We start from the raw sequence: 18547 nt of genomic DNA, 5'->3' as shown, positions 1-18547 counted from the left end.
TAATAGAAAGGGTTGGAATGTCTTTTGTTTTAGCTTGTGTCACAGAATTCCCAAAAGCCTATTTTGGGGGGGGAAAGCAAATAAAAAGAAAAACTTGCATTTAAATTATACATCCAGCTAGAATGCACAATGTGTTCATAATCAGTGGCTCCCTTTTATCTTTAAATTTAAGTTGTGAGAAACAGATATTTGCATCTATTTCACTGGAATGTAGGTGAGGAAGTGTTAGGTGTCCTCATAGCAACACACTCCTTAGATGGGTTTGCCTCAGCCCACTTCTGAATGCCCCAGAAATGTCACTGTAATTTGGCTGAAAAACTTAAGAGAACAGTCTAAAAGACCACTGGGAGCCAAAAGGGCAGCTTTTTTTTATATTTGATTTTTTTAGGGACATAAGACTAAAAGAGGAGTGGGATAAAATATGCTTTCACCTAAAGCTTAGGACAAAGAATAAAGACACTGAAAATTTTTGATTATCTGGAGGAACATACATATTGAAAAATAAAAAAAAATAAAATATAATTAAGCTGGAAAGGTTAAAAATGTTGAATCAAAACAATCTTGTGATTGAGAGAAGCAAACAAACCAACTAAAGAGCAGACAGTCTTTAATTTAAAGCTGTATGTAAATCAATAAAAATCAAATATAATATAAATCAAAAAAATATTTAAAAAAATATTCTGGAAGGTTCACTGGAAAAAATGTCCTTTTCAAAACAAAAATAGAATCCAAAATGTTTTTCCCACGTTTGAAGTGAATATGTGGAAACACACTAGTAGAATTTGTCTTGGTAAGATTTTCTTAAAATAAGTTATGATGTACTGCCCTTTTAGGACAAAAATAAGTCTTGAAACACAAAAACTTATTTTTAGGGAAATCACTCTGTTAATTGGAAACATTTGTTAGAAACCTGCTGTGACAATCCAACTATTATTATTTCTAGAGTCTAGACGATATTAATTTAAAGAGTAGAATGACACATTTTAAGATAAAGTTGGCTTAAATATTAAGTTTATACTAGTTAAATTAAACTTTCCAGTTTAGCTAAATCAGACAAGTGTGTTTATTGAAACAAGATGACTCCCCATTTTTAAATAAAACTTACAAATGCTAAATACAGTAAAATAAATAAATAAAAAAGTAGTTTCATTAGAGGTATTGCTTTAAAATGAGATTCAAGATCAAATGACTCAACAGAGATTCAACATTTATAGTCTCACAGCATGTTGTTACCTTTTTTCTGAAAAGTAACTAGTATGTTAGTTAGGTCTTATATCAGATGTTTAAACTAGAAACTACACAGAAATACTTCATTAGATTTTGTTTTTGCAGTGTTTTGTTTGCTGAATCATTACTCAAAAACATTATGATGAATGATTTTACTCCTTCAACAGACTGAACTTTAAACTTTGCTTCCTCACCATTGATAGTTCAGTTCTATGAAATTTTTAGCCGCAGCAAACTTTATTCATAACAGAAAGAAATGTTTGTGAATCTGACAATTTTGTATCTATCCTATGGTTTCTTCTGTCCTCTATTTCCCTCGTAAACGTCTGGATACATAACAGTGGTGATAATGAATGAGCGAATGTTTATTCTCTTTTTTTTTTTATCAGCTGGATCCCTCCTTTATTCTCATTCAGAGCGCACTTGTAGCCTGTCGCCTGCTAAACCACTTCCTCCACTGACATTCTGCTTTTGAGTGGCGTGCTGTCCCTCTAAGGACTTTTACGCATTCAAGTCTTTCAAAGCGCTTTTCCACAAAGAGACTATGCCATGTGAGCACCATTTAAAAACAACAGAGTGCTTTTTCTCTTCTGTGAGACGCGTGTTGGGATCCACTCAGGATCCAAATATAGACAGAACAAAACTGACAGATTAAAAAGGCTCATCCGGCAGTGTGCGTAAATTGCAGAGTACAGAAACCATTGAAATGGAAAAGAGGGATGTAAAGAAAAGAAAACCTGAAGGACTTTATGATTTAAAAAAAAAAAAAACCTTCTTCATATTAAATGATCAGTGATTGCAAGTGATTCAAGTGGTAGTTATTACTCAGCACTGAACAAGTTCTTCCCAATTTTCTTCTAGTCTGAGGAGAGCAGAGCTTTATTACTTCCACGTCTCCCAAATCTCCCCCAAATTCATTTATTTCTCTGCATTCTCCAAAACAGACTGAAATCACACAGGTATGTGTGCTATGAAAGTTCATATCCATGCTTCATATTATTTAGATTACGTTGATTTTTTACCTTTTTTGTGCAAAAAGGACCTCTGAGCATTGTCACACTTACAAGCTTTAGCAATTATCTTTATCAATCTCTCAAAGCCGTCAATAAATTTTTAGAAATAGTATCGATTCAATGTTGATTCAATCTCTACTAAATCTAAATCTAATTAAAAAAGGCAATCACTATGAGATAGATTTATCAGAATGTCAATTTCATTTGGAGACAGATACTGCAAAAAATTTCCAAAATGAACATTTTGAGCATTTTCTTTTTGTATTTTCCTGTGTGAAATTTTCAAAGTAAACAAAAAACCTTTATAAGGAGTTTAAATATTTGTAACTTTTAATTATAAGCCACCAGATTTATTTCATAATCTTTGGCAAATTGTAAATGGCATATACTTATATAGCACTTAAAGCTCAATGTTTTACATAATCATCAGCCAAAATAAACTCAAGCTAAAGTCACTGTTGTTGCTTCTTTAAGGAAAAAAAAATAGTATGACAAATTGATTCACATGGTTTAAAATATTCAGTGAAGGTAAAGATGCAAAAATTACAGTCAAGAACTTTTATGTTTAACATGGCGTGACAGGTTATGTGCATTCTGCTCATTTCATATGTTTCCATTTGAAACTTTTACTGAATTTGTAAAGACCTTACCAACATTTTTTTTTATTTGAAGAAGAATTTAAGGTAACGTAATCAAAAGTTGGTTATTCTTTTTTGTGTAAAAACATACCAAAACATTATATTTTGATTGTTTAGATTTAAACAAACCCAACAGCACATCTGTGCAGCTTTTATTATTTGCAAAAAAACAAATTTATGTAAAATAAAAAATAAAAAAGTCAAATAACCCTTTCTCTGCAACAGAATATCAAGAATTTAAAAGTTTCTGAATAAAATTTTAGGGATCTGATTTATATTAAACTCTACAATGCCTCATATTAGACAATAATTATTGTTATTATTATTTTAAGTGTATTTGTCACTTAATTATCTAATTGTTTTGTTGAATATGGTAATAAGGTCATTTTCTTTTTGTAGGATCAATAAAGTTTTAATCTATTGTAATGAGAAAAAATATATATGTGCAGAAGAAAATGTATTAAAAAAAAACGTCAAACTTCCTGGCAAAGTTTCAGGAGAAGATAGTCTTGTTTAAGTCTTGTTTATAGAACAACAATTAATTGAGAATAGTGAGAGATTTATAATTTTCCACAGTTACCTGTACAAATGCTTACAAAGGTAGATAAATAACTAAAAGAATCATGGACAAAACTTTTTTTTTGGTTTACGTTTTGTGAAATAAATGATGGTAGAGTGAAAAAAAAAAGTTTTATGTTGTTCTTCACAGGAATTCTAATCAGATGTCTATTTATGTATTTATTTTGAAGCATTTTTTCCTCATAAATAATCCTATTTTCCACCTCCTGACCAGCATTCTTTCCCTTATTCTTCAAACATTTGTTTGAAGATCTGCAAACACCTCCTTTCTGTTTTCCAAAGAAAATGTTTAATTTGTAGCAGCAGTGGAAAAAAACGCAGTCGTAAAGTTTGGAATGAAGTAATGTTAGACTGGTACCTGATGCTGGCCCTGGGTCTTCATGAAGTCTTCTCTCTTGATGCTCTTAGTCTTATCTGTGCTGTTCTGCTGCAGGTGCTTCAGTTTTGATGTGGCTGTGGGGTGGGGGGCCTTACCGGGGGTGGCATTATTTCCTCCCTATAGGTGAAAAAGAGATGGAAAAGCAAAGAAAAGATGGGGATGAATGTTTTACATGCCGCAATTTTGCAAAACCAGTAAACCAATACATCCTAAAACTTTGTGGTTCACACAAATTTACAGGATTAAAGAAAGGTGTTTTCAGAACTGATGCTTGGTTCAACGCAAGGCAGGAAACGTTGTGTTTGATGATGAAGAAATGATTAAATTGTCCTCCAATGGTGCCGTCTCTCTTCTGCCTACTGTTGTTAAAAGGAAAAACCAACAATTTTTACTTGGCTCCAATTTCATCGTCAGAACTGGTACTTCAAAGTGGAGAAGCTGGTGGCTGCCTCTCCAACCTCAGGCGTTTAAAACATATATCAAGCATGCTAATTTGTGGGTAATACCCCATTTCAGATGTGTAACCTAAAACTGAACTGCAGTTAGGCTTAATAGCAGTGTCCTTGTCTGGGAATTTATTAGGCCGCAAACGCTGGACACAAAGAAGAGGGGTCATGCTGAAATGATCAAATGACGGAACTGGGAGTGATGAAATAACGCGTGAAGACTCTGTAATCCTCAGCCATGCTCACGGGAAACGCTCCCTGGCTCCCTATCATAGAGCTGCAATTTAAAATGACAGAGACTGTCAAGTTCTGCCGCCAAGCCCTGAGAGGCAGGATCCGTTCAGAGCAGGAGGGAATACTCCGCGGGCTATCATGAAACCTCAATGAGGCAGCAGCTCGCCAATCTTTATCTCAGTTGACAAAAAAGTTGAAAATTTGGGAGAAATTAACACTAGCTTTCATCATTTAAAAAACACACTTGTACAGATGTTGTCAAATAATGCCAAGACAATGACTGTGACATTTTATTCACAATTAATTTTAACAGTAAATATTCTGAAGCTTGTTCTAAATAAAGTAGAACTGAAAAGCTGTGAAGGAAAGAATGAAAATAAACAGTTTTAACAGTAGCTAAGAAAGGAAAATTGTCACGGTTCCGCCGTCAGCTGCCTCCCTCCTCCCTGCTCCTCATTGGAACCAGCTGCACCTCATCACCTCATCACCAGCAGACCTTCTTAAGGAGATCCATCCCAGCATACTACGCCAGTCCGTTACACTCTCTCCGGTGCCTACGCCTGGTCTCTAGTTAAGTCCAGTTTTGCCAAGTTAAGCCACGTACTTACCTTGCCTTATTCTACGCCTTCAGGTCCGCTCCTCCACGGGTGCCGCTGGTTCTTCCTCGTCACCGGCTGTCTACGCCGTCCTCGGCGCCTCCACTCGCTCCAAGCTGTGCTCGCCGTCCTCGGCGCTCCACCTCGTCACAGGCTGTCTACGTTGTCCCTGACATTCCTCCTCGTCCACGACTCGCATCACCCTCAGATTAAATCTTCTGACTCTGCCTCGTCTCCTGAGTTTCTTCCGGGTTCCAGCAACTGGGTCTCCATAGTGTTTGACCATGACAGAACGGACTGGCCATAGCCCAGACCCAGCTGACCCGGAAGGACTCCGCTTCGCAGTCACGCAGCAGGGGATTGCTCTGGGACGCCAAGCGGAATCACTGAACCAGATGGCCACCGTCCAGCAGGATCTTTTCCGTCGGCTGGATGGAATATCTCATGCCCTAATGGACCTTACCGGTCAGCAATCTTCCATCGCCGCAGCCAGCACCTCCTTCTCCGCTACCGGAAGTCCGGGCCCCGCTATCGCTAACGCAGCTAATGAAAACATCCGGCTTCAACCCGAGGTCTTCCATGGTGACGTCAAAGCATGCGGGGGTTTCCTCCTACAATGTCGGCTAATTTTCCAGCAGGCTCCGCGACATTACCACGCCGATCAAAGCAAAATAACCCTCATCGTGAACTCTCTTAGGGGTAAGGCGCTCCAATGGGCGCAGGCTTTTCTTACTGCCAATCCCATACACCAGGTCCCATTCGAGCGTTTCATAAATGAGTTTTGTCTGGTGTTCGACCAGCCCCGCAAGGAGGAAGAAGCTACTCGCCGATTACTAGCTCTCAGGCAACGCAGCAGATCAGTGAGTGACCATTTAATTGACTTTCGTATCCTGGCGGTGGAGGCAGGTTGGCCGGACATCGCTCTTAAGGGGGTGTTTTACCAATCTCTCAATGACTCCATCAAGGATCATTTATGTTCTCAGCCCGAAGCCAAGACTTTTGAGGAGCTCGTCACCGCGGCCTTGCGGTCTGACGTTCGCCTCCGAGAACGCCAGGCTGAGCGTCCCAACTATCAAAAGAAAACGGTGGTCAAACTCCTGCCTCTGACATCAAGCACTGAATCTCTCCATCCCGTTTCTCATGAACAGGTCAGAGGACCCCCGGAGGAACCTATGCAAATAGGACACTCCAAACTTACACCTGAGGAGCGGCAGAGACGTAGAGACGAAGGTACCTGTTTTTACTGTGGACAGTCGGGTCATCTCGTTCACCAGTGTACCTTACGTTTAAACGCCAAGACCCCCCGCTAGACGACAGGCCGCGGGCGGGTCACCCTCCTCTCACCACTGAGAACACCTTTTTGTACATCCCTGTCAAGCTATGTAACCTTTCAAGAACCCATGTTTGCAAGGCTCTCATTGATTCTGGTTCCGAACAGAGTTTTATTGATAACCATCTGGTCTCTGAGCTCAATCTTCCTACAGAACCGTTGGAACATCCCGTCAAGGCGGCTGGACTAGGAGGCCAACTCCTTACTCACATCACCCACCGCACCAAGCCCGTTCAACTAATCTCTTCTGGTAACCATCATGAATTCATGCAGTTTTATGTCACTCAATCCCCCCAATCTCCGGTCATCCTAGGTTTTCCCTGGCTGTGCGCTCATAACCCGCAGTTTGACTGGGTTAACCGGCACATCACCAACTGGAGTACTGCCTGTATGGCTAATTGCCTTCGCTCCGCCATTCCTTCAGTTCCCACAAGTCACTGTCCTACTCCGGAGGTCATCGACCTTTCCAAGGTACCGTCCTGCTATCACGACCTTAAGACGGTTTTTAGTAAGGCCAGGGCTGGCGCTTTACCACCTCACAGACCGTACGACTGCTCCATAGAACTTCTAAAAGGGGCTACTCTTCCCAGGGGTCGTCTGTTTAATTTATCAGGCCCTGAGAAGCAGGCAATGGAAAGATACATCCATGAAGCTCTCGCTTCCGGACACATACGTCCCTCCTCCTCTCCTGTCGGGGCTGGGTTCTTTTTTGTCCAAAAGAAAGACAAAACCTTACGCCCCTGCATCGATTTTCGAGAGCTTAATCAGATCACTGTTAAAAATAAGTATCCTCTCCCGCTAATCAGTTCCGCCCTTGACTCCGTCCAAGAAGCTCGGGTCTTTACTAAACTGGACCTTCGTAATGCCTATCATCTCGTCCGTATGAGGGAGGGGGATGAATGGAAGACAGCGTTTAACACCCCCCTCGGACACTTTGAGTATTTAGTAATGCCTTTCGGGCTCACTAACGCACCCGCCATTTTTCAACATCTCGTAAATGATGTGCTTCGTGATTTCCTCAACCGTTTTGTTTTTGTATACTTAGACGACATTCTCATTTACTCCCGTGACCAGGCCCAACACACCCACCATGTCCGGCAGGTACTCGAGCGTTTACTCGAGAACCAGCTTTTTGTTAAAGCTGAAAAATGTGAATTCCATGTTCCCACCATCTCCTTCCTCGGGTTTATAATAGAGGCAGGAAACATCCGCCCTGATCCCGCTAAAGTCTCTGCCGTTGCTAATTGGGAACCGCCTGAGTCCAGAAAACAGCTCCAACGTTTCCTCGGTTTCGCCAATTTTTACCGCCGGTTTATCCGGAACTACAGCAGCATTGCTGCCCCCCTCACTAAGCTCACTTCGGTTAATTTCCCCTTTATTTGGACTCAGGAGGCTCAGGCTGCTTTCGACAAGCTCAAGGCCTTATTCACCTCGGCTCCCATCCTCATTCAGCCCGACCCTCTTCGCCAGTTCGTAGTCGAGGTCGATGCCTCCGACTCTGGGGTCGGGGCGGTTCTCTCCCAGCGTGAGAGCGAGACCGGCAAATTAAAACCTTGTGCCTTCTTCTCTCGCAAACTCTCCGCTGCGGAGCGTAATTACGACGTGGGTAACCGAGAACTTCTGGCTATAAAACTCGCGTTAGAGGAGTGGCGCCACTGGCTCGAGGGTGCGGCTCAACAATTTATCGTTTGGACGGATCATAAAAACTTAGCTTACCTCCGATCCGCCAAACGTTTAAATTCACGTCAGGCCCGTTGGTGCCTTTTTTTTTGACCGTTTTTCCTTCGTTATTACTTATAGGCCTGGCAGCAGGAATATAAAGCCTGATGCTCTTTCACGTCTCTCCAGCATCAGTGACAGTCAGGAACCCTCTCCCATTATTTCCCCCACATGTATTATTGGTCAACTCACGTGGGACATTGAGACCCGGGTCCTACAGGCCCAAAACGAAGAACCCGATCACCCTCCAGCTCCTGCCAACACCCTTTATGTTCCCTCCTCGCTTCGTTCTGCGGTTTTGGTCTGGGGGCACACCTCTCGCATTTCCTGTCATGGGGGCATTCAAAGGACTCTAAAACTCCTCCGAAGGAGGTTCTTCTGGCCCACCATGGAGCGCGATGTCAGGGAGTTCGTCGCCGCCTGCGAAGTCTGTGCACGCTCCAAGTCCACGCACTCTCCTCCTGCCGGTCTGCTCCACCCTCTGCCTGTTCCTCAACGTCCTTGGTCCCATCTCGCCATGGACTTTGTCACTGGTCTGCCCCCCTCACAAGGTAACACAGTAATACTCACCGTCATCGACCGTTTTTCAAAATCTGCTCAGTTTATTCCCCTTCCCAAGCTACCCACAGCCACAGAGATGGCCGATATCGTGGTCCAGAACGTATTCCGCCACCACGGCATTCCCAGTGACATTGTTTCAGACCGTGGCCCTCAATTTGTGTCTCAGGTCTGGAGAGCCTTTTGTTCTGCTCTAGGGGCCACGGTCAGTTTAACTTCTGGACATCACCCCCAGTCTAACGGACAGGCGGAGCGCGCCAACCAGGAACTCGAGGCTGCGCTGCGCTGCCTGGCCGCTCAAAATCCGGCCAACTGGTCCTCGTTCCTGGTCTGGATAGAGTACGCCCACAACAATCATCCCTCATCAGCCACTGGTATGTCCCCTTTTGAGGTTTCCTTGGGCTACTCTCCCCCCCTTTTTCCCTCTCAGGAGTTAGACCTGGCCGTGCCCTCCATTCAGCACCACCTCCGGAAGGTTCAGCGCGTCTGGCAGCAGGCCAGGGCTGCTCTCCTGCGCACTCGGGAGAGCAACTGCCGGATTGCTAACCGCCGCAGAGTGAAGGGTCCGACCTACCAGCCGGGACAGAAAGTATGGCTTTCCTCCCGTGATATCCCTCTTCAAGCCACCTCCCGCAAACTGGCCCCCCGGTTTATCGGTCCCTACACGGTCGAGAAGATTATTAACCCCACCTGCGTGCGCCTTAAGCTTCCGGCAGCCCTCAAGGTACACCCCGCTTTCCATGTCTCTCACCTCAAGCCCTTTCAGGAAAGCCCGTTGTGCCCACCGTCCGCTTCCCCACCACCCGCCCGGGTCATCGACGGTGCTCCTGCTTTTACGGCCCGTAAGGTGCTGGATGTTCGCCGCCGGGGCCGTGGGTATCAGTTCTTGGTGGACTGGGAGGGTTACGGTCCGGAGGAGCGCTCATGGATCTCCCGCTCCCTTATTCTGGACCGTGCCCTCATCGATGACTTTTATCGGGCTCATCCGGATCGTCGCCCTGGACCGCCTGGAGGCGGTCGTTGAGGGGGGGGCACTGTCACGGTTCCGCCGTCAGCTGCCTCCCTCCTCCCTGCTCCTCATTGGAACCAGCTGCACCTCATCACCTCATCACCAGCAGACCTTCTTAAGGAGATCCATCCCAGCATACTACGCCAGTCCGTTACACTCTCTCCGGTGCCTACGCCTGGTCTCTAGTTAAGTCCAGTTTTGCCAAGTTAAGCCACGTACTTACCTTGCCTTATTCTACGCCTTCAGGTCCGCTCCTCCACGGGTGCCGCTGGTTCTTCCTCGTCACCGGCTGTCTACGCCGTCCTCGGCGCCTCCACTCGCTCCAAGCTGTGCTCGCCGTCCTCGGCGCTCCACCTCGTCACAGGCTGTCTACGTTGTCCCTGACATTCCTCCTCGTCCACGACTCGCATCACCCTCAGATTAAATCTTCTGACTCTGCCTCGTCTCCTGAGTTTCTTCCGGGTTCCAGCAACTGGGTCTCCATAGTGTTTGACCATGACAGAAAATAAAAGTGATGAAACAAGATTGTTGTCTAAATTCTCTTTCCATGTATTTAAGCAGAGTTAAAATTAGCTAAAAGTACATAGGGTGGGTGTCAGGTCAGATCAATAGAGAGGCAATTAATTCCTCTAAGCTCAGCAGGACAGCAGCTCCTACACCAAGCAACGAGCAGACATGTAGGCAAGAAGTCTGTTGTCTGTTCTCTCAATTTTTTCGATTTCAAATACAATTAGGCACTGATTCCATCAGGGAGCAGACACCAGAGGCTTAGAGGTAAAGTTCCAAGCTATAGAGAAGAGATGAAGGGGGAAAATAGTGGCGAGGTGCCTCAGAGCAGGAATCTGCACTCGGAGTAAGCGGTAAACCTGGATTGATGAGGGTTTAGGTGGGACTGGTGGCTTCTTGGTGTCTGCAGTCGGATGGTCAGGCGTCTGTGATGAAACTCTGTCGTTAGTTGACTCAACGTAAAGCAGATTGGGTTCAGGATAGCCACTGATCTCAATCAAAGTGTTCTCTAGCTCTCGGATGGTCTCCTCCAAGCTGTCCAGTCTCTTGTAGGTGCTGAGCCGGACATCACGGGACTTTCCCCTGGGACTGTGTGCAGAGCTGCCACAGGGCTCAGAAGCAATCGGCTGCATCTGTATTTCAGCTGTGTGCTGAACCATCAGCATGCCATCACCGGTCTCCATCCCCCTTCTAAGAGCATCTGTTAAATAATTCTGCTGGCTTGGCTGCTGAGAGGATTTTATTCTGGGTTTAGGAACTGGTTTGGACAACCCCAGAAGGGAATAAAGAAGTTTGTAGGCTTCTCTGACATTCATTTCACTTTTGAAGAGCACAAGAAGGGGTCGTTCAGCGAGCTGGGCTTCAGAGACCTCTTTAGTTTGTGGGGAGATGGTTAGAGTCTGCAGAACTCTGCCTGTTGTCCTGAGCCCCTGCACCTCCTGGGGAGATAAAACCCTAATCTCCAGTTCTGTTAGAAGCAAGGCAACTTTCTGTTGACAGTCTTGATCTAAAAAGAGTTGCTCCTGCTGACGTGCTGATGCAGTTTGTCCTCCATAGCATCTTTTGGAAGCATTCGGATCTTGGATCATTTGAAGACTTTTCCAGTGCGGTGATGGATTCTTTGCCTCATGGGTGTTTGCTAAATCTCTGACAGGATCCTCTGAGTTTGTCGATGAAGAGGGTAAACACTCTGTCAAAACGATGTGAGGGACAGGAGACAACTGCCTTTCCTACAAACAAAGACATCACTTTAGGTACGAATACAACCACAAAAAAAACAAATCACGTCTGCTATTTAGGCAGGAGCTTTAGAAAAGTAAAAAACAGTAATGCAAAAAATAGGGGGAAAGCTGTTAGTCTTATGCCGTACTTGCTGCCTGTGCAGAAACATGAAGTCTACTTCTATACTTATAATACATGCAAACATAACACTAAAAATGAAAATATCCACACACAAAAAAACTGCAACAAAAGCTACTGCAGGTTCACTAACTTGCTCAAACTCTATCAAGCTAAGTCAAAATAATAAACCTTGCGAGAAATTAGCCAAAAATGCAGTGAAAATCAACTTTTCTGATGAAGTAGATGTTTTAGATGATCTAACAAAATCAACCAAACAGATCATAGAAAAGAACACAGAGTAGGTCATGTTTTGTTCCCAACACCAGCGGCTTACTTGAAACCCCCCAAAGACAAATTTTCCCTAACAAATATGGTGATGCCTGCAGTTGTTTCAAGAATCAAACCAACATCTGTCCTTTAAAATGATAGTCAGAGGAACCATCGTTTGTGGTTTAAGTAGCTCGGACTGATGATGGATATTAAAAAGGAAAAAGGAAAAAAAGGTATTCAATCAATGTACTGTGAATCTGAATGATTATTTTGTATTTAACTTGACAGATTATATATATATAGATATATATCTATCTATCTATCTATCTATATATATATATATCTATCTATCTATCTATATATATATAAATATATATATATATATATATATATATATATATATAAATGCATCAACTCTACTGCAGTGAAAAGCACCAAAGCTTTTCAGCACCAAAGTACATCTCTGACATGTTAGTGCCATATGAACCATCTCGTACTCTGAGGACCTCAGGGGCCGGCCTCCTGTTGATTCCCAGAGTCAGATCTAAACAAGGGGAATCAGCGTTTCAATATTCTGCAGCTAAAATCTGGAACAGCCTCTCTGAAGTCATAAGACAGGCCTCTTCTGTGTTCATGTTCAAATCTAGACTTAAAAAATTTCTGTTTAGCCGTGTATATGACTGAAAGGTCCTGTCTGCACTTTTCTTTCCTTTCCTTCCTTTATTTTTAAATCAATTTTCAAATTTTTTCTTTTCTTTTAAAGTAAATTTTACGTTGATTATTTCTATGATGTATTGTGATTTTAATGCATTTTTCTGTTTTGTGAAGCACCTTGAATTACTTTGTGTACGAATTGTGCTATACAAATAAACTTGCCTTGCCTTGCCTTCTTTTGTGGTAAAATAAAAGAAAATGTTTACATTCACCTCAAATGAGATTTGAAAGATAGATCTTATTTGTTTTAATTTTTTAAATCTTATTTGACATAATTATTTATTTATTTAGTTTAACTTTTATACACATTGTTACCATCCATTTTCTATTTCTGCTTTGTTCAGTCACATGGATGCTGGAGCCTATCCCAGCGTCCGAAATACAACCTTCTAATCGATCAGTAATCGATCAACCTATGATCAACCTGTTTTTGGACCTTAGGAGGAAGCTAACTCATATATGCCCCATTGTCCCTCTTTTTAGGTATTTACATATAATAAAACAATTGGTTTCCATTTGACTAGCTAGACATTTAGACCTGTGTGAAAATCCAACTTTGCATTGATGTATCTTCCTATTTCTTATCCTTTTTCTGCAGAGACCCAGCATGCATGCACACGAAGGACCTAAAGAGAACAGCACAAACGTCTGTTCCTGAAATTCCTGAGCTGAAGGAGTGCAAAACGTGCAAACAGCTTGTGGCAGTGAGGGTTAAGACCAGAGAGAAGACTAGCAGGGAAGAGATCCACACTGGTAAACCCGAGTGTTACCTCAGTAGTGCCTAAAGCCTCAGGGGGCCACAGGTCCACACTGGAGGAGGGTGCAGTTTTCCTGCTGTATGCACTAACACACAGGGAAAGTGAAGAGGGCCGAGAGAGTCTGAGCGGGACTCTCTCGAACAGCTAAGAAATGGAAAAAGGAGGTTTAAAAAACAGTCATCAACTGTGAGGTAAAGAGCCACTGATCGCTGTTGTTCCTTTAAATTTTAAGCAGCTCATGTCAAACACAGCTATCAGGGTCCATCTGCCATGATTCTGATCTGTGAGCCTAGGGTAATGGTGTAGGCCCATAAGCAGAACGAGCTCTTTGGGCTCTCCCAGAGCCAGGGGCAGGGGGACATATGGCACCTGCTGCTTAAACATGTGGTAATGATGATGAGTGAATCTGCAAGGGTCTGCGTGCTGGAGGAATCCAGCAGCAGGTCATTATAAAAAGGGGCAGTTATCGTAAAGGTTGAACAACAGACTCAACGTAAAATTAATTCTGTCTTGTACCTCCAATTCGGCAGCAATTTTCTCCTCCTCTCCTTCCTCTTTGTCTCTCGATGCCAGGGTTGGGGGCGTTGATGCGGGGCGAGGGTTTTCAGACACGGTCCTCCTCAGTTTGATGTGTGGCTTTTGGGTCTCGGTCTCTTCTGAATCAGATTTCTAAAAAACACAGAAACGGAGTCATAATTTTCACGACCCACATTAGAGTTTGCAATCTAAGTGTTTAACCAAAACACCAAAATCTTTTTTTTTAAATCACATAACAAATAGGGGCTTCCCCCGACTCCCAACACTCCACAGAAGATCCATCCTACTGGTTTTGGACCAAAAAATATAGCATCCAAGTCTTTAACTTGCAGCTACTGAGGTGTGTGACGCCAGATTGACCTGGTTGATGCACTAAGGGGACTAAACTGTCGTATCCTATACAACAAGCAAAATGAAAGTCTTTGCACTCCGATCCAAGTTGCCGATAGTTTTACTTGTATTGATCAAACGGAATCTACTTTTATTTATCCATTCCCTACTACAACAGCAGTCAAAAACCTTTTGGCCTTCTGGCAGAAAAACACCTGTTTGAGACCAGCAAATCAACCTGTATTTATAACTGACAGCAAAGAGGACATAGCATACCTACAGGCTCCTACAATATCTATTGATAATGTAGATTTACCAAAGATTCAAATGTGCTCTTTCTCTCATATAAATGGTTTTATTTTAAGGCTGTATAATAAAGGGAAGAAGTACTTTTGAAAAATTGCTACCTTTACGCTTTTTCCAGGGATTAACGGCTCTCCGCTGCGGGTGGTTATACCCGGGGAAGAAGGGAAACTGCGCCGAGGTGGTGGAGGAGGAGGGGATTTTGAGGGTTTCTCTGTGCGATATCTCGGCACTGTCAGCTCATCTGGAAAGAAGCAGCAGAAACAGACTAAACTGTTGACATCCATGTTCAAATGCAAGTTGGCTGTTCTGATTTAAAATATTATTACCAGAGCCACGCCTGGAACCGCCCTCCTTTGCAGAAAGCTTCTGCTGAGGCTTGCTGGTGCGATGTTCAGGGGTTGCTGCTCCAGTTTGTGGGGTCTGGGTGGATGGGCTGTTGGAGGAGGGTTTGATCTGTTTGGCAGCAAAATCCAAGTCTGGAATAGCCTTCATTAGCTCAGCCTGTGTCTCCTCCAGCAGACGGTTGATGTCCTGGGCACTGTACTGTGTAAGACTGGCCCGCTTCTCCTCCCAGTCCCGCTCTGCTGCCTGAGGAGAGCATCTAGATATTTTACTGTTTCCTTGATTATGAAAGGACTTCCAGAAAATGGTCAAATAAATTTAAGTGGAGAAGAAATTGGTCGTACCAGCCGTACTTCCATGGACAGCACTTTGTCAGCAGCTGAACGGCGCTCCAACTCTTCCAGGGCTTTTCCTTTGTGAGGAACAGGAGGGTGATTGTCTTTTTGAGGGCCGGATGGGTGACTTAGACCTCGGCTAAGGCTGGAGTGAGGACTCCAGTTGGAGAGGCTGTTGCTTCCTGCAAGGTCATTGATTGTTAGCGGTGGACTGGTAGGGATGTCGAAGTCTGAAAACTTTCGTAAGTCGTTGCTGTGCTTGGATGATAAGTCATCTGGTTTCTTCCACACACCGTCATTCACTTGTCTAGAAAAATATGAAACATGTGAACCATTTTTGAGAATTTTGATCATAAATCTCCCAAAAAGTGTTTTTTTTTTTGTGTGGAAAAATTGATTATAATTCATACTTGCGCATAGTGGTGAGGGTATCATTTATCGTCTTGCAGCGTTTTAAAAGGGCGTCGAGTCTGTGCGGCTCTTCTTTTAGAAATTTAACGGCTTCCACCTCCACCCGCAGCACCACCCGCATCTTACTTTGAAGGCCAGGAAACTGATCTGCATCAGAAAGCAGAGGACACAATAAATGTGGTCCCATAAACAAGCAAATTGGCCGTTGTATATTAAAAGCCTTCAGTTGTAATTGAACTTTAAACTTTCGAACCACAGATAACGATCAGCGAACTCATTTATGCGAAAAGAGATCCGAGACAGATTCCAGGTTCTCACTGAGGAACTGGTGCACACATTATAAACTGTCTACCAGAGTAAATAATTGTTTTCTGCATAGAAAGTATAATGCACCAGCATGACTCACTTTTCAGCTCAGTAAGTGTTTCTCCCAGCTTTCTCAGAAGTGCAGTTTTCTCCTCCAGCTCTTGCGCTGTCACCAGCTTGTGGTTGACAGACGACTCCTTCTGGATCTCCTCCACAGACTTCTCCAGGTCGCTGGGATGGAACAGACAGAAGGCTGAGCTCCACGGACTCCTCTGCACACTTAAATCTTCCTACACATTCATCTCAGATTAATGTCAGTCAAGTTTGACCAAATGATAGCTGAGTCAGTTGGCAATTAATCTGAAAACTCTGGTCTGTTAAACAGTAGAGGGAGGAACTTGACAAACTTTTCTAAAGCCTTTCTAAACAACGAAATGACATGTTTTCAAGAACACAAACATATATGAACCTGGAAAGTTCTGTATAAAATTCAATACATAGAAATGAAGAATAGGATTTTTTAGCCAGTTATTCTGAAGGTCTCAACAGATGACCCTAAAGCCTCAGAAACAGTTTCTGATATGAAGCTGAAGCCAACTATCTGATTATTAAATCTCAAAGTGGTGTTTTCATTCTGCAGTCACTTTAATGTATTAGTAGACACATCTCAAATCTTAATGAGCATCTTGCTCTATGCCAGGCTTCATTACAGTTACAAATCTTTGCTATCAAGGCACCAACTTATGAGTCACCTAATTGCAAAAGAGAAACTGAATCAGCAGTTGGAGAATACAATAGAAATGCTGAAACAATGTTGAGAAAAATATCAAATATATTGCTATTTTAGACTACTGTTTGCATTTTACAGCTAAAAGAAACGTTTATTTGACAACTACTCTGCAAACCACACAGTTTCAATAAAAAGATGCCTCAAAGACCCACTCCAATTCTCTTTTGAGCTGTTTTAAAAGTGTTCTCAGTGGTCTTTTAATTAGGATTGTGGTTTTTTTGGACAAAATAATAATTTAAAAAAAACAGTGTCATTTTCTAGGACATTATTTCTGCGGAGCGGCAGTAGTTCATTAGAAATTCACCTCTGAATTGTGGATGGGACTGTTGGTGTTGAGCAACCCTCCCTGTCACCAAGAACTGAGAGCTCTCTGTTTACATGATCTCCCACACCCCCAACCTAACATCACTAGTGCAACAGAAATGTTGAGCAATATAGGAGCTAACCAGTTGTTTAGTTTTGAGTCAAATTCCAGCTCAGACGAGGAAAACAAAGACGTACATGGATCTATTTGTCTGCAAGTGGATGCATCAGAACGAAGTGGAGCAGAAAGCTTGAGGGCCGCTCAGTGTTTCCTACGTATCAACTACAATCTTTTTCAAACAGAATTTTTCCCCCTGCTCCTAATTCATGATTTAAAAAAACAAACAATAAAACTCAGAAATGCTATTTTAAGCAAAATATTCTTAATATATGTCTTCCATCATCATAAAATTCCACAAGACCATGTTATTTGTCATTGTGGGTCTTTAATACTGACTGGAGCTGCTGGATGATGAGTTCCTCCTCATTGAGGTACTTGAGCCTCTCCTCCTCCACGAGGAGGCGCTGTCTCTGGAGAGGGTCTTCCTGTTTCCTCACGGCGTCAGCCACGCGAATGTTTAGCTCGGCCTCGGTCCGTTTCAGCAGAGATCGAACTGAATCCTGGTTCTCCAGCTACAAACACAATAATAGGAACACACAATAATAGGTTTTTAGCAAAACACTATTTCCATGTTAGGAACACTGAACCGGACAAAAGAAAAGAAAACTATAAATAACACATTCCTGACATGAAAACATGGACTTCAATAGTTTGCAGGCATTACATTTTTCCAACTGTTCTTCCCAGCTTGGTATTTTCACGTAAACTTTTATTTTTTTCTCTATATTTACAGAAGTACACTGAAGTCGAATCTCATGAGTTTTAGACGTGAAATTGGACATAAAAATAAGAGTTAGACACTGCCTGTAATTTACTTGGTGGGGATTCTGTGTGTGCATTAGCATGCACATAAATAGTTCTCCAAACAGAAACCGAGATGCCCTGAGGAAAATGAAAGATGCTCATGACAGAAGCACTTGAGCGTGAACTAAGCTGCCTGTCAGAGTTATGAATAGAAAACTCTGCTGGCCTATTGCATGTAATACTATTCCCAGGGATGAAATCACCTTGCAAGCATGAAAAATTAATAATTTATCAGCCTTATGTTCTAGAAAGACAACAATATCACTAACATTTCAGCGTTGTCGCATAAATAGAGCATCATCAGTCGAAGCAATGCAGGTCTAAGAGTAGAGGAACATAAAATAATTCTGGGAGACGTACATAAAAGTTTTTCTTTTCAGTTTTTTATACTAAAGTGGATTTCTCTGCTCCACCTTCCCCTCCTGTATTATTCACAAGCCCCATTCAAAATAAAGGAGAAGGCCATCGGTGCAAGTGGCTCTGGTGCAGAGGTTACACTCGGACACACACATAAAAACCGACTCTCTCCTCCGGACAGAAGACACAGCCATGCTTTTTTAGCTCTCCTTCTTGCTGCTTACTTCGTTTGGGGAACATTTGTGCCCGCTGCTGTGGAACTAATAACAGCCCTGCATGCTCATCAT

At 42.9% G+C, this 18547-nt stretch overlaps 1 protein-coding gene across 32 annotated transcripts in view; it reads right to left on the bottom strand.

Annotated features, from left to right (window-relative positions):
* srcin1a (SRC kinase signaling inhibitor 1a) overlaps positions 1 to 18547 on the bottom strand; it is a 112730-nt gene that overhangs the window by 6721 nt on the left and 87462 nt on the right. For 23 of the 32 annotated variants that reach the window (XM_078951742.1, XM_078951745.1, XM_023957431.2 and 20 more), the window contains 10 exons: positions 17436 to 17611; positions 15986 to 16116; positions 15579 to 15726; positions 15178 to 15475; positions 14818 to 15079; positions 14593 to 14732; positions 13835 to 13987; positions 13331 to 13462; positions 10595 to 11464; positions 3816 to 3953 (listed from right to left, as the gene is read on the bottom strand). In XM_078951742.1, the coding sequence (XP_078807868.1) occupies positions 3816 to 3953; positions 10595 to 11464; positions 13331 to 13462; positions 13835 to 13987; positions 14593 to 14732; positions 14818 to 15079; positions 15178 to 15475; positions 15579 to 15726; positions 15986 to 16116; positions 17436 to 17611 (2448 nt within the window). The remainder of the gene's footprint in view (positions 1 to 3815; positions 3954 to 10594; positions 11465 to 13330; positions 13463 to 13834; positions 13988 to 14592; positions 14733 to 14817; positions 15080 to 15177; positions 15476 to 15578; positions 15727 to 15985; positions 16117 to 17435; positions 17612 to 18547) is intronic. The other 9 variants (XM_078951758.1, XM_078951759.1, XM_078951752.1 and 6 more) reach the window with 2 other exon arrangements.

This window comes from Oryzias latipes, chromosome 8, assembly GCF_053564925.1.
Source record: "Oryzias latipes strain Hd-rR chromosome 8, Olatipes_Hd-rR_3.1".
Classification (NCBI taxonomy): domain Eukaryota; kingdom Metazoa; phylum Chordata; class Actinopteri; order Beloniformes; family Adrianichthyidae; genus Oryzias; species Oryzias latipes.
Note: the sequence above shows the minus strand (reverse complement) of the source record. Positions and strands in the feature narration are given on the sequence as shown.